Below are 17286 nucleotides of genomic sequence, written 5' to 3'. Positions count from 1 at the left end.
CCTGACCCGGCCTCCGGACCCCTGCAGCTCCCCCGCATCATGGCATCTGAGGTGACTGAACACAAAGGAGCAGTGTGGTCTGTCCCCATCTTTCCTACTCTGTCTCCATCTGCCCTTGTCAACCTCCAGCCTGATGATTTCAGGCTCAGCACCAAATGTGTGGCCACAGCCTTATGTAAACTGCTTAACCCCCTCCCGGGAATAAATAAGCCGATCATAAATCCTGTTTTATATCGCTCAGAGGGGTCCCGCTACTCTGGTCAAACCCTGACAACTATCTCGTCTGAATACTCTTTAGCCATCACATCGGTAAGAAGTGAGGGGCAGGTGAAACCCCTTCTCCAGACTATTTAATTCCGTGCCTGAAAATCCATCTCCTCTGTTAAGAAGGAACAACATCACACGCTGCACCGAACAGAAAGCAAGGTGACGACCTATCTAACAGACCAAAAACAGAGATCCTAGTCCTGCTAGCTTGTAGGGTATGAGGGTATGAAGGAAAACCAAGACTTCTGAAAGAAGCACAGACCAATTCGGCATGCGCCCCACAGGAAGATGGCACATGTGCGAGTCAGACCAAATTCTGAAAATACGGAATTGGGAGTTACCCAGAGGAAAATCACTCTTCCCAATGCAGCACTGTATATGCTTATGAAAACAACCCTGGTTTCTCTGGGAACAATCTGAATAGCTTCAGGTTTTCATCTGCTCCTCTGAAGCTCCAGAGAGGGACTGTAGACCCAGCAACAGCTGGCACTCTGGGCCTCAGGGTCACCTCAGCCACACTTTCTTCCACTCCTTGCCTTGTTTTTAAAACACTAGCAATTGGGGAAGTTCAAAAGACTTCAGAATTATGATGTAAATCCTCAGTACCAGTTGAAATTATATCAGTTAAAATTAACAACAACAAAATAGTTAACATGAAAACATAAAAGTATCATTAATATTTTGAAAGCTATTGAAGCAAATAATTTTTTGTGAACAACTGATATAAAAAAACAGCTTAGGTCTTGCTAAGTGGAATAAATGGAATTAGAATCTTAATATAAGTGAATGTGTCCTGTCCACCTAAAGATTATTATGAGGTACAGGTTTTATGCTAGAATTATACCATGTCCTTGAACGTGTATTCTTTCAGTTTCAGAAAATGATCATTATATTTAAATGAGCTAAAAGCATTTGAATTTCTTATTTGAGCATTCATTCTTCAATTCTTCAATATTTCATATTTCTCCTTTAACATTTCAAGCTTTTTGATTATTTTTTTCATTTCAAACCCATTGATGAATTTTTAGTTTCCAAAGTATGGCCTCATGATGCTGATCAATCCAATGTATCATCATTTTCTTGTGCTTATTGTTAGAATATCTGTTGCCAACTAGATTATTGCACTTCCTTCTTATATCTGACTAGTTATCTTCAGAGGTATGGTTTGGCAATATAATTTTTGACAATGAAATATGTAGTGGCTCACCTCCAACTTGACCCTGATTTATCTCCACCTGCTGGTAGACCTCTTCCAGTACCGAATGGGGCTAACAGGTAAACCAAATGATTTTGCAGAAATGACAGTAGGAGATTTCCAAGTGGAGGTTGAAGAAAGCACTGTGACTTTGGCTCTTCTGTTTTAGGTCACTTGTTCAGGAGAAAACCACCTGACCTGTTGTAAGTGACTTCACATTTGCAAACAGTTCCCCCACTGATGTTAGTCTGTCAGCTGATGGTAGTCCCTACTAAAGTCTTTACTGCAATCTCAAAATAGATCCTAAGACAGAACCACCCAGCTAACCCATGTCCAAACTCTGGACCCCCACATATTACATGAACTAATAAAGGCTCATTGTTGTTTTAAGACACTTACTTTTGAAGTAACTTATTATGCAGTGATGAATGACTATCACAAAATATGCCAAGTAAAATTTCATCTTAGGAGCATTTTATTTTATAAGGTCTAATTTCATTGAATTTACTTATTAATTTTAAAACAGATAAAAAAGTTAGATTATATATATATATATATATATATATATATATATATATATATATATATATGGGGATTGAACTCAGGACCTTGCCCTTGAGAGGCAGGTGTGGTGCCACTGAGCTAAATCCCCAGCCCTGAAATAAAGTTTTATGTTTCACCACAATGTAAAAATTGGTGGGCCGGGGATTTAGCTCAGTGGTTCCAGTGCCTGCCTTGCAAGCACAAGTTCAATCCCAGGTACCAAAAATAAATTGTTTCAAAATTAAAATGTCAAAATTCTTCATTCCTTAAAGTAGCGTGCACTAGAAGACCTATGTGATAAGCACTCATGTACAGTCCTTGCTTTGATAAGTTGAGGTTTCTAAGAGAGAATGACAAAGCAAGAGATGTTTATAATACAGGGTGCTAAGTGCTCTTGATATAGGTGCCCATGAGTTACTAAGAGAATGCAAATAAGGGGCAGTGCATTTTTCCTATGAAGTCACAAAAGAGGAACTAGGTTTTGAAGGAGGAATAAGTATTCATTCTCAAGGTAGACTATTGAACAATGAGTCTCCACTGCTAGTGATACAATAAACCAGGTTCTGTTCTGAGCACTTCAAATATTGCCTTGTATAATCCTCTAGACAATCTTATTATATAAGCACCATTAGAATTCCCACTCTCCAGATGAGGAACTGAAGAGAGGGTAAGTGCCCTATCACAGAGCTAGCAAGCAGTAAGGTATGAACTTCACACCAGGCATATGAACCAGAGTTCATATTTTTAGCTATTCACTATCACTCTTTCTACCTGGCATGGAGTGGAAGGAATGGTGGAGAGGAAAGTTTTATTTTTCTAGGGCCAACAGAAAAACAGAAGTCAATATGGCTGAATCAAGAGGGGTACCTATGCTGAACAGGATGGAAATGAAGAGCTAACTAAGCCAAGGGATTGACCTTCATTCCGAGGAGGAGTTTTTGTACGTAGGCAATTGGAAAGGCCTTGCTCGATCAAGTTGTGCTTTATGAAGATCTCTTTTCAGCATTATTAAGAGGCAGAAAGCATAGGAAAGTGATAAGAGGAGACTGAGAGTGTACCCTCCAGAGAGAATGGACACACGAAGTGTGCGAGTGGAGATGGTGGTAATGATGGGAGTGGTCACATCTGTGAGCCACACGAGTTCAGAAGTCGTGGGCTTCGGTGAGTGCTCAGATCCAAGGGGACTTAGGAAAGGATTTCCGGTTTTTCTTGTAGGGAATGAATAGACAGTTACATCATTCGTAAATACAGGAAACAGAAGGAGCTGGCCTCACATTGAAGATGTGCTTACTAAACACTGAAAGACAAAGCAGAAGTTACACTGAGGATATTTGTTTCCTATTAAATAAAATGCCAGTGTGATAGATACGATGTTATCTATACCACTGAACAAGATGGTGTAATGGAAGGCATGCATTATATTTAAGCAAACTAATATGGAAAATATAGTTGTAGGTAGCTATGCTTTTATTAATGAAGAATAAATTATTTTCAATAATAATGTCTATATTGTACTTATAAGAATAGTAACTTTACAAATATTAGATTCATATATATTTGGTAAACTATATCTATGATAAAAGCTAAAGTGCTATATTTTATGATCATATTTGCTTCTAAAACTTAATTAAATGAATTCATAATAAAGAAAAGGTTAGGTGAAATATTAAAGTTCGTATAAGTTCAAAGGAAATGGAATTTCCTAGAATAATGTAGCTATTTTTCACATAAAACTCAGTCATAATCTTATATTAGAAACATCTCAACTGTATATTCTTTTTAAGAGCCTTTATTACAATAAAGTAAAAGTATTGCCTTTTCAGAGCAGACATTTATGACTGGATGAATTGTCCTCTGGCTGACATCATGAGACACGGCCTGTGCTGATGCCTCCTGTAGCTTAACTACCATCACTCAACTAGCAGAAGTGTTACAGCCATATCTCCATGTCCTGAAACTCAAACAATAGAGCTCTGTGCCTCTATAATATTTATATGGTGGTCCTTGTCACATACCCACTTCCCAGCACATTTCCTGATGAGTAATGCTTAAAGGAAGAAATGAGTGTGAAACAGAGGGTCCAAGAGCACAGAGAACCAACTTATCATGTCTGGGTCCTATTGATTCTGCTTCTATTGGAGAAAAGGAAATGGAGAATAAATTCATTCATCTACTCATAAAATATTAATTGAGCACCCAATTGATTCCTTTCATCCATTGCTTCTCGGCCTTTTGGCTAAGATCAAGTGATTCCTTTCATCCAGGAAATCACAGTCAATAGTGAATGTCAGAGGTCAAAATAGATAAATATAATTTTGAAAATAGAAAAAGTCTCTGAAAAAAAGATGAACAAGGTACTCAGAATGTCATAATGAAAAACTACCTTTTCTGCCTTGTATTATTCCTGTTTGACTCCAACTCCATAATGACATATGGACTCTCAAGGTGTAGTATCTCATTTCAAGTAATTCTAGGAAAATCCTTTTCATGTTCTCTGCTTTCAGAAATTTAAAACAGAATGGTTTGGTGGATGGAGCAAAGAGCACATCTGGAAGAAGCTTGGGACCCGATGACATAGAGTCTTAGAAATGCTTTAAATTATTTTCCATTTGCCTGAAAATCTTCGTGTTGGTCTGCTCTGCTTTTATATGGTCAAGTATGAAATCTTCCAATTATTCTTTATCAGTGGTTGATAAAGTACCAGTCCCAAAGCTAATTCTCTACCTAGGCCTTTTAATCATTATCTTATGAAGGTGCAGCATGTGGCTTGTATTCAGCTCTAAAAATAAGGGCATGGATCTCATTTGAAACCAAATACATCAAAGAGAACAGAAGGAAAGGGGAGGAGGAAGCTGACCTCAATGCCCCGGAGCACATGCATGGTATTTTAGCTCTCTCACTAGCTTTGAGTGAAGAAGGGAAAAGCAGCTGCAGGTGGGGAACATTGTTCTCTTAATTTAAAAGCTGAATACCATGACTCCTACCTGAGAAGTTCTTATAATCCACCAAGTCAAACATAACGATGGCAACAGCCGACCACGTGATGATCAAGGCGATGACCAGAAGCCAGGCCGCGGGGGAGCTGAAGGTGGTCACTATGTCCTCGGTGACTGTCCTCCTCAGCACCTTGCCAGGGGATTTGGGCACAGATCCGTTTTTGCTGTCGACCACAGTGGTGGTTGCAGATGCATTTCCTAGTCCAACATTCAGAAAGGAAAATACAATTGAGAAATCTACCACAAATACTTGTGATAAAGAAAACACACTATACCTGTGGTGTAGCTGTTCTTTTTCAGCAGGGCACACGTCTACTCGGGAGGGACCAGAACTGTAATTCGGCCCACGTCTACCTTCCCTCTTCCCGGCCCTACTTCACTCTGAACTCATGTACTCATAAGGGCCTCTCATCTCTGGGTCCCAGCCGGGCGACACTGGACCACTCTTCCCCTTTCGTCTGGCTTCACTGCTCCATGGTGACCCCCTATTCCCACTGTCATTGAGGGCAATGGATTGGGGATTTTGGGTTTGGATCTGGGTTTGTTTGTTTGTTTGCCAAAACATCTTTTCACACCCTTTGCCTTTATTGAGTTCAGTTCACATGTCGATTATAAAAGCCAGCAAAAGCATCTCAACTGAAGGTCAAAGTCCGTGACAGTGGTGGGAGCACAGCTCAGCGGTAGAGCGCTTGCCTGGCATGCACAGCCCTGGGGTCCATCCCCAGCGTCTCTCTCTCTCTCTGTCTCTCTGTCTCTCTCTCTGTCTCTCTCTGTCTCTCTCTCTCTCTCTCTCTCTCTCTCACACACACACACACACACACACTGTCAGTGATAAAATAGTTCAAGTGGATGAAATTCCTTCTTGATACCCTGCTTTAACTGCAAAACTGCTACTTCTATTGGCGTCATTAAATTTCTTCAGGGGTGTTGTGGTGAAGAAAAAAATAACATTGAAAAGAATCTTACTATAGCCAATGACTTTTTTATTTTGCTTTCAGCGAAACTCTTGGGTTTAAGAGAAAATACAAAAATACAGGAAGAACAATAAGTACATAAACAAGTAGATAAATATGGTTTAGTCTCACAATCCAGTAACAATTGCTGCTACCATGTTGTTTTCTGTATATATGCATAAATCTATATCCATGTTTTTATTTGCTCTTGACAAGTCACCATCTCACTGTCCTTCACATATTTTCCTAGGCAATATGCCACATACCAACTCTTCTGCCAGTATGCCCACTTCAAAATTGCCACTTACACACCCATGTGGCTTGGCATTTCACAGCTCCACATAACTTAGTCAAAAAGCCACTTACCCCCCTGGGACATGGCAGAAATTTTCTCAGCACACATTAATAATTGTTCCTTTAGGAGATATTCTTAACTACAGAACTGCTCAATCCAGAATTACAGAATATACACACACATTTGAAAGTTAACATGCTTTTTACCCCACATGGCAGTAGTCTGCTTCTTTATCCTTAGCAATACTGAGTATTAGTAGTATCTAAAATATTTACAATCACACACGAAGAAAATGGAGCTTCACTTGGAATTTATAGATTCCTAGGATGAGTGGTTAATATGCTTATTTTTTCCTTTCTTCATGCTTTTATTCTTGTGGAATTTTCCAATAAGCATCTTTTCTACACATAAATACGAAAGATAGCACTTCATGTTGCATTTTCCTTTTATTGTTTATCTTTCTCTTTTATGGCATCTTTGTATATAGCATGACATTAGGGGATTCCGTAACTCTTTCATTTTTCTCTGGTAAGGTTTCTGCTGCTGTATGTCTGGAAACTCCCTTCAAAGACAGTAGAGATAGTCTGATTATATCCACTTCCCTCGATGTATAGAAACTTGCATCTAGAGATAATTTTGAGATCATCAGAAACAAATATTTCATGTTATAATCAGGAACAATTGAAGACCAGCCAGATTTGCATAGCCTTCCCAATCCCAAATTACACATGTGAAGCAAATAACTAAATACTGAAGAGAAAAAAACCAGTCCAAACCTTTTAGGCAAGAAGCACAAGATTTTCATATTTTATATATTAAATAAGACTACATTGCCCAAAATAATTTAATAATTGTCATTCAAAAAAGAAATGTTTGATGAATTATATTCTATTAAATACGATTACATTTTTTCAATTTTACTATTTTTTCCTAAATTACAATGTTTCTATGTGCTGAATACAAAAGCAAATCTAAATTTTTAAGTTTCTTTAATACTTTTGCAAAGCAATCTGCACTTAATAGAAAGCTTAGTTGTATTCTGCATAACAACTAGGAGACCGAGCTTCCATAATCCTTAAGTCTCCAAACAGCATCAAAGTGTTCCTTTCCAGTTGTCAGCCTCTGGTTTCATCTCTAGAATTCTGACTTTCAATGATATGTAGCTTTTGTGTTGAAATAGTAAAGCAAAAACATTGCAAGAATTTTGTCTGGGGGTAATGGGATTGAACCCAGGGCTTTTGCAATGAGGAACATCCCTGGCCCATTTATTTATTTGTATTTTTTAAATTTTCAGACAGGGTCTTGCTAAATACCTAATTGGCCAGGCTGATTCTAGGCAACAGAGACATGGCAGGGGGTATCACAACCTCCAACTTGAAACCATACTACAAAGCTGCTGTGATAAAAACAGCATGGTACTGGCAAAGAAACAGACTTGAGGACCAGTGGAATAGATTAGAAGATACAGAAATAACTCCAGACACAGTCAGCCACCTCATCTTCGACAAAGAAGCCGAACAACCTCACTGGAGGAAAGATACCCTCTTTAATAAAGGGTACTGGAAAAATTGGGTTTCAATTTGCCAAAGATTAAAACTAGACCTATATCTCTCACCACACACTAAACTAAAATCAAAATGGATTAAAGATCTAAATATTAAAACAGAAATGCTGAACCAGCTGGAACAGAGGTTAGGTAGAACTCTTGAAGACATTGGTGTAGGAAAAGATTTTATGAACAAAACCTCAGTTGCCTGTGAACTAGCACAAACAATCAACAAGTGGGATCTCGTCTTATTAAAAAGCTTCTGCACAGCAAGAGAAACCACCAACAGTATGAAAAGACAATCCACAATGTGGGAAAAAATTTTCACCAGCTGTTCCTCAGACAAAGGTCTACTATCTAGAATCTATAAAGAACTTAAAAACATCAGACCTCCCAAATTTAAAGACCCAATCCAAAAATGGGCAGCTGAAATGAACAGACATTGCTAAGACAAAGAAGTAGAAATAGCAAATAAACATATGAAAAAATGTTCAACATCACTGGTCATTTGAGAGATGCAAATGAAAACAACGCTGAGATTGTACCTCACCTCAGAAAGAATGCCTGCTATCATGAATTCAACCAATAACAAATGCTGGCAGGGCTGTGGGGAAAGAGGAACACTGTTCCATTGCTGGTGGGAGTGTAGACTGGTGAAACCACTGTGGAAATCAGTATGGAGATACCTCAAAGAAGTCCCATTTGACCCAGCTATTCCTCTGCTGGGTATCTTCCCCAAAGAATTAAAAGAATCATACCACTGCAATATACGTCCACCCATGTTCATAGCAGCACAGTTTGTAATAGCTAAAACTTGGAAGCAGCCCAATTGGCCGTCAACTGGAGACTAGATAAAGAAAATGTGATATTTTATATAATGGAGTACTACTCAGCCATTATAAATGAGAAATTAGAGACATTTATAGCTAAGTGGATGCACATTAAGGCAATACTCTTAAGTGAAATAAATAGGATGCACACGTGTAAATACCGAATAGTTTCTCTGGTGTGAGAAACTGAAAGTGTAAATAAGGACTAAAAGGTATAATAGATAACGTGAAATAGGAAGAAAAGGGGCAAAGGGGAAAGGGAAGTGGGAGGGGTAGGGGAAGTGGGAAGGGCAGGGGAAAGAAAAGAAGGGAATGGAATTAATATGAGAAAATGAAAAAATGGAAACAAAGTCTTTGTAAATAGGGAGGGATGGAGGGGTTGAAGGGAGGGCAGGGGAAAGGGGAAAAATAAGAACCTAGAGAGATTATGTGAAGGTGCAGATTTCCAATGATGAATGTCATTACACTGTATACCAAAAATGTACCAATAAAATTAATTTTTAACAAAAGAACACTGATAGAGTTAAGGGACTAATAAGGCACTTATACCATTGAGTAGGGATTTGAAGCTCCCAGTTCAAAGTTAAATTGATAACTGAATATTGCTTTTGTACTTTTCTCAACAAAACTAAGAGTACAGCAAGTACCTATTGCTTGCAGTGAGTTAAATAAAATAATGAACATGGGGAAAACATAAATAAATTGGCTAGGCTGGACTCAAACTTGTGATCCTCCCTATTCGGTCCTCCAGAGTGCTGGGATTACAAACATGCACCACCAGGCCTGGCTAAATTACACCCGTGTGGAGAAGAGACTGGGACCAACCTCCAGCCCCTCCCTGTATTACGTAAATGGCTAGAAGGTCACTGCCACACTACTCCCAAGAATGAAGCAGCTGTGTGTGAGGAAGGAAGTTGCCTGAAGATTCCATTTACTGGTTTGTGCAGTGGAAAGAAAACTCATGTAAACCGTATGCATATTTCCCAGTACATGGTAATCATTTAATAAATGGCAATACAAGAACTCCTAAACGACATCATCATCATTATCATCTTCTTCATTATGGCTGCCACCACCTCCAATGCTTCTACGATTACAACTCTGCTATGACTATTAGTATCTTTACAAGGAAAGCCTAGAAGGGCACAATTAACCTCGGAAACCAAGGGCGAAGGCCTGACTACACAGGCATCTGTTCCCACTTAATAAACACATACATTAGGCTAAGACGTGTTTAGGGAAACAAAAATATTGTAAGACCCCATCAGCGTTCTTCCCAATCAATTAATTAATCCCTTGTAATGTAAGGGAACAGCACTACATATTGTAATTTATACATATAATTACAGGCTGTTTTGTCCCACAGGCAAAATTAAGAGAGATGATCTATGGCAAATAAAGTTATTTCATTATAGCACAAATGTGATTAGTGTAAGCGAATTCTTTAAACTAGAAAAACTGTTTGGGCTCTTCAAGCAGACATGTGCACAGGATGCTTAAGTATAAATCCAGCTCATAAGACAATTTTTATATACTAAAGGAAAAAATGAAATCACAGCATGCAAAATTGAGTATTTTAGTTAACAAATTCTTATTCTACTCATTTCTTTTGCCAGGAATTTCATTTTTTAATATCCTTCTCTTCTGAGAAATAAGACAAATAATGTAAAATTTCATCAGTATCCCCCAAAAGAAAGGTCTAATACATTCAAGAGTACATATTAGTAGGTAATACCAACAAAACACAACTAATACAACTATTTCTTAGGTAATAGTTTTGAATCTAGGTCCATATTTTCAAAAGATTAATAAGTTAATGAGGCACATCCCTGGAAAAGATTTAATTAAGATTTTTAAATGACTTCAGGTAGAAATTAATAATACTGACAACAAATCTCCTTTGTCTCTTGAAAAAACTATGGGAATAACTATTCCAAGCTCATGAACTCAATTTAGTGGAAATTATAGCAAGATGGAAAGACACTTTTAAGATAAATTTCATAAACTGTACTTGAGGTGTTGTTCACAGAAGGGAAAATTATAAGAAACTCATATCATATCCTCTCATTGATTTTTCATGCCAAATTCCCATCACTCCTAATGGTAGTTCTGAAAATGGATGAGGGATAGGAGTGCTCTGAAATGAGATTTAAGACCCAAGTGGGCATACAAGTGAATCAAGCCCACAGAATAATGATTTGCAGGACAGTAAATGAGTTATGAGTGTTTAGGAGTGGCCTACCTGAAAGCTGATATGCTGCTCATCTCCAGTCTTTCGACCTCTGGAAGGCCTTCTATGACCACTAAGTAGGGAACTCTGTAGGAGTCATTTCTGCACTTCAAATTCAATTCAATGTGTTGTATATAAGGTGTTAGATATTGTCACACATATCTGTTTGGTACCTTGAAACTGAAAGTACAAGTTTAGAAGATTTAACAAAAATTATTTGAATCCTGGTCAGATTTTTTTAATATGCAGAAAGTTTTTAAAGGAACATGAATTTCTACATTTTTTGTTTTTTGACAGAAAAATGGGAAACTATAACTTCAATAAGCAATACAAACTTAGAGTTAAATGTGACTTTTAGGTTTTTTGCAAAACTGACCTCATATGAATTCCAAATTTTAATTCACTTTGTGATTCTGCCAAGACAAGTGTGGTACAATTTTTAAGATGAAAATGATAACCTTAATTCTAAATTTTTTTCATCATCTTTTTTTGCATCCACCTTCTCAAAATTTCCACTTAAAATTAATCAAGACTCAAAAGCGATGAAAATGCATTCTGGATATCCAACAGCAAAGCAATAAACAATTTGAAAGTAATCCGAAGGTTATTTTGCCTAAAGAAAATTTTATTTGCCTCTGTTGTAAACACACTGTGTCTTCCATTTTCCATTCAAATTCACTGCAGAAGCCACACAGAGCCAAGAAAAATAAAATTGAGGGAAATAAATTGCCTTCTCTGACAGCTGGTCAAGATAGATGCAAAGAACAGAGTGTGTGATCTGAGATTATTTAATGTCTGAGAAGCACTTTAAAGATGACAAGAGCTGCTGGTTATTGATATGGAAGAAAGAAATGAGAGGTGGCTCTCCTTAGAGTCTGACATGGGGTACCCCACCTGAAAGTCACTATTTCAGAACTGGAGCAGAGCAGCTGGGCTGTATGACAGTACTTGCAATGATGAGTTTTCAATTAGGTTCCTTTTGATTTCATGCAAATTATTTCTGATGACCAGAGAGGCTGAATGTTGTCGAAAAGAATGGGCCTGGGCCTGAAGGGCCCCAGAACTTAGCCCTATTGAGCAAAATGAGGGGCTACTTAAATAATGGGTGCAAGCTCCACAGAGGGTTATGCGCTGAAGAATAAATCATAAGCCACCTGATAGAAGTCACTTAACCTCATAGTGCCTTACTGATCAGGGAGAAAGACTGCCAAGTGCACCCACCCATTCTCATTCCCACAGAGCGTGGCAACACACTCTTCCTGCTAGTCAAAGAAGATGCCGCATGGTACAATGGTATTGCCAAAATGTTGGGTCTCCATGTCTCAGGAGCATTAATTACAACGTTGGACAGGGTGGTGCGGGCTCTGTAGTACTTTTAGATGATATCTCCTTGCCTTCAAAATCCACACCACAAAGGGAAGGAAGTGTGACATGCAGGCAGCAGGATGAAATACATGTTGCTTGCAACTACACTGAAAACGTAATCCTCAACTACACATACGTATATTCTTGCTGCACTTAGGGTTCCCAAATGCATGCATGCATGTACATAGGAACTTTGTAGTGTACTGAAAGGATATTTCTGCAAGTAAATTTAAAGGTAAAAGAAATCCACCTTTTATCAATTTCATTAGTTCTATTATTTGTAGAATGTCTGTTGGATACACAGAGAGCCATGAAAAGCAAATTATGTTTTTCTACAAGGGTATATGAATTGATCAACAGTAAATTTTGAGAAGGAAGAAAAATAATAATCCATAAAAATAATCTTTTTCAATAATTACATTTATCCTTATATATATAGGTTAAGATATAATCTATATGTAATACTAATATATTAATATTATCTATGTACATTAATTTATATATCTAATATTAACCAATGTATATATCTATATATCCATTTATTAATAGGCAACAGGTCATTATACATATATATTATATATATATCATAAGAAATAATGTAATGTTTAGAAGAATAAAGACTCCAGGTACTCAAAAGAAGTAAACAACTATTAACTATCGTTCAAGGATAAAAATTGCTTTTGGCTCAAACTAGAAACTGGTTCTCTGACAATTTCAATAAAAGCCCCAATTTGCCACCTCTTCTCCCCAGATTTTTAGGGTACCACTATTATGATGAAATTTCAAGACAGTTTGGCCACTGATGCCACATGCTGAGGTAGGGGTATTTATACATTTTAAAAATATATTGTCCGCACTCCACTTTCTCCATCAAGTGGGTTTCTTTTTCTAGAAACTGGGCCAAGCCCTAAGCCACGGGCAGAAGCACGGCCTAGAAGCTCCCCATGGATTCAGAACAAACACACCCTCTCGTCCCTGACTGTGGAGGGGGAACCTGCATCCCCACATTTGCAGGAACAACTGAAGGGTGTTCCCCACTGGGGGGTTCGCTGGCTGGTAGGCGACATGTGCATCTGCAGGGTCTTCTCCTCCTCTGCCATGTGAAGAAGCAGCCGAAAGATGGGAGAATCAGGACCAAACACTGCTGTCCTGCTCATGAGCCACTGCGTCTCTGGACTTCCAGGCATACGGGGCAAGTGCAGTGCTCTGCTCCATGTTCATATCACAGCCAACAGTGGCTCTGCCTGATGCTCTTGCTTCAGCCAAGGATGTAAATAATTGCTCTTCCTCATCTGCTTGATGAGAACTGATTAGTCAGAGCAATCCAAGTGCTCAACATTTTAAAAAAATATATATTTATTTTTGAAAAAACATCTCAGATCTCAGTACCTTTTCTTGAGTGGCTGAGTTGTCATGGTCCAAAGGGAAAAGACGTCTTTGAGGTGGGAAAGTCAGTTTGTGCAGGGAGAGTTCTCTTCGGTTCCGGGGTCTCCGTCCTCTGGCAGGAGTCCCTTGCTACTCAGCTTGGAAAATACATGTTCCCACGAATATATTTTGAAATCCTTACTCCCAAGGTGAGGGGATCCAGATGTGGGACCCTTGGGGGTGACTGGGTCCTGGGTGGGATTAATGTCCTATCAAAGGAGACCTGAGAGAGACCCCTCTTCCCTTCCACCATGAACGACAGCTGTCCTTCAGGAAGCAGCCCTAACCAAACTCAGAATTGGCCTTGATCTTGGACTTCCAGCTCCCAGAACTGTGAGAAATAAACATGTGGTTCATAAACCACCTCCCTAATGGTATTTGTACAGCAGCCACACAAACAGAGCTTTGCAGTGGTCTGCAGTGAACCCTCACTGCAGCCTCCGCTAACTTTGCTCTTTCTAACTCACAAGAGAACACTGCAGCCCAGGTCTTGTCTACCTGTGCAACTTAGAAGTTTGGAGCCAGAATCTACAGAAAACCTCCCAAGTTCTATGGGTTCAGTTTTAGGGAAATAATAGTAAGAGGGTTTTTTTGTGGTGGAAAACATCATTCGAGTAAGATAAACATATGATCCAGAAACTATCTTCAGTTCTTTTGAGAAATTAATTTTCTAGTATGCTATGTTTGGGTTGTCTTGAATGTCTTCTTTCTGGGCCAAATGTGCACAAATGAAAGATTGTACAGAGTCCCGGCAGCCCTAGGACCAAATTGCCCCATTGTCAATGAATTGGAAACCCACTGAAATGCCAAAGTGTCCAGTAATGACACGCGATTTCAATCTGGAAAACCGAAATACTAAACAGGATGCTTGTACTGTCTTCCTGTAGATGTATTCCATAGCAATAGTAAGGATTACACATGAGGTTTGTCTAAAACTTTACTCAAAAAGAAACAACCAAGAGTGATTTGTTCACACTGCAATTATTAGTTTCAGGAATTTTAGGAAAATCCAAGAACTAAAATACAGATTTATTTCCAGTTTCATATTTGTCTGGGTGACTTTTCAGGCAAATATCATGCATGAGGCAATGTTTTATCTTTTAATTTATATATATATATATTTAAATGTAGAGCTATGTCTCCTATTTCTAAGGATGTGCCTATCCATTTGGGGGAAAGGAGTGATAATTTAGTAAATCATTAAATTATTGTCCATATAAGAATGTACTTTCATAAGGATATTTAAGAGGATATTACCAGTAAGCAGGGACATGACTCATTTTGAGGATCCTCAGGCTTTCAAAACTGCAATTAAAATGAAGTATGCCCATTTTCATGCATCTTCAATTTTCACAACACAAATTTAATTGCCAGTAATATAAGTTGACACTTTCTATAGTTTTTTTAGAATTAATATTATTGCCATCACTGGACTGAAAACAGAACTGTATTTTTTTTTTACCTCTTTGACAATTCTGCCAGAAAAATGCATGCTTTTATTATAGTGCTATTGTAATAGAACTTTTCTGTTGTTTAATTTGAGCACAAATCTTCATTAAGTTATTTTAAAAGTTCAGAATAGATCAGAAAAGTCCAATCCAAATCTACACCTTTCTGGAATGACTCCACATATCTCATGAAGAAAATACAATATCTCATGGCAGAAATATAGTCTGAAAGTTTGGAGAATGGTGATTTCTTCTGTATGTGTGTGCGCGCATGCGTGCCTGTGTGTGTGCGTGAGCATTTGGGTGCGTCATATCATAGATAAGGAAAAGTATGGAGCTTCCTGTGCCTTTGAAAGTGTGAGGCCTGAGTGACTCCATTTTAAAATTTGGCCCCATCTTAGAGTAAGGTGGCCTGGACATAAACTCTAGTTCCAAGAAAAACCACAAGATGTACTTTGGCCACCTGCCTGTGATAATGTTCAGCAGTCCCCTAGCAACTAGCCTAGCAACAGCTAATCAGTAGCTGCCTCAATGTCCCAGATGCTCTTCTCGATGGCCTGCAACAGCTAATCAGTAGTTACCCCAATACCCCAGTATCCCAGATGTTCTTTTCGATGACTTGAGCAGCTGTTTGCAGTTCAGCGCACCAGGCACAGCCAATCAGGTTTAAACTTTCAAAACTTGCTAAATGTTAGCCAATTGTGTGATTTGCGTGTGATTTGAAACCCCGCGCCTTTTTGAAAACCCCGCGCCTTGCTGTAACCTCTATAAAATTCCCTGGTGTTTTAGAGTCGGGACTCTCAATCCTGACCCACTGCGTCGGTGTCGGATGAGAGTCCCTGCTCTAGCTTGAATAAACGACCCTCATGTGTTTGCATCGAAATCGGCTCCTTGGTGGTCTTTGGGGACCTAGCAATCTGGGCACAACAGAAAGAACGTCTAAATGAGCTTGAATTTCCTTTATGCATTTCTAGAAAGAACATGAAGGTATTCATGCCCATATTTCAAAAAAGCAAGCCGTCAGGTAAACACAAATAATACTTCATACAATGCCTTTCTTCTACTGAGCTTGTAGTTTTAGCAACATGCTGACAAAGATGCGCACCTCTAGAAAGTGAGGGAAATACTCTTTGATATGAATGAAACTAAAACAGAACTGTTTTTCTGAAGTCTGTTTATTATGGGAGCTTTCAAAGTACTCGTTTTACCAAATAGACTGGAAATAGGTCTTACTTTTTGTTTGAGGGAGAAATGCCATTCGCTGGTGAATAATAAAAGGCCTTGTATCTGGGCAATTGTGGTTCTGATTAAAAACAATGTCACAAAGCCAAGATACAAAGGAAAGCAGTGAGGAGTGACTGAACTCTTCCCATCCAGCCCCAAATTCAAGCCCATTAACATTTCTGATTTTAGCAGCCAGCAGAGCAGTCCTGTTACTGAGTATCCTGGAGGTAAAACTATCTCCTCAGCACCTCAGAGACTAAACCCTAAATGGGAAACAGGTGTTTGTCCTCTCGACCTCCTTGGTCTTCACGGTTAGGCTGACTCCACCCTGCAGCACTGCCTGAGACAAGGGCAGGGCCAGGGTGGGGACAAGGAAATCCATTTCAAATACATTCTCTGGAGAGAATTTTACTGAAGGAAATAAAGACAAACTCCTGCCTCTGACGTTTAAATCACCCCAGTGTAGTTATTTCTACAGGGTGAGCATTTTTATAAGCTCTATTTGACTGAGCTTATTCAAGCATTACAGCAGCATTAGTATCACCAGGCCAGAACTGATTCATTAAAATCATCTTCGTAAAACTGTGGTTGCCTCATAGATGTGTTTTTAGAAACTGCTAAGAAGCCTTCCCCTGAGAAGCATAGCTCTATGGTTCTTTTCTGCAAGATGTTTGCCACCCAATGTCTTTCTCCAACTTACAAGAATTAGGGGACATGGGGGACATTTCAGGGAATTTTTTTTCTTGCATAAAAATCACTTTCCTCTTTCATTTTACTTTAAAAGGGGGAAATGCATTAAATATTCAGATCTGAATATTAAATTCATTGGTTCAGTCTTAGTGGAGGTTCTTCAAAGATAGCATCAACTCTTTTCTACATCTTCGGATGAAGTATGTCTCCTTCAAAAGACTCCACAGATCATAGAAAAGAATCAGATCATTAAAGAGTTTTGCTGAGGCAGATTTCATG

The 17286-nt window shown here is 38.6% G+C and overlaps 1 protein-coding gene across 17 annotated transcripts in view; it reads right to left on the bottom strand.

Moving 5' to 3' along the window:
- Trdn (triadin) overlaps positions 1 to 17286 on the bottom strand; it is a 335361-nt gene that overhangs the window by 283795 nt on the left and 34280 nt on the right. For all 17 annotated transcript variants that reach the window (XM_087190174.1, XM_087190177.1, XM_087190171.1 and 14 more), the window contains one exon: positions 4990 to 5199. In XM_087190174.1, coding sequence (XP_087046300.1) covers positions 4990 to 5199 — 210 coding nt within the window. The remainder of the gene's footprint in view (positions 1 to 4989; positions 5200 to 17286) is intronic.

This window comes from Heterocephalus glaber, unplaced genomic scaffold (assembly GCF_053883595.1).
Source record: "Heterocephalus glaber isolate CG9 unplaced genomic scaffold, H.glaber_assembly_v1.0 deba00001550, whole genome shotgun sequence".
Classification (NCBI taxonomy): Eukaryota; Metazoa; Chordata; class Mammalia; order Rodentia; family Bathyergidae; genus Heterocephalus; species Heterocephalus glaber.
This window is presented reverse-complemented; position numbering and strand designations above follow the sequence as displayed.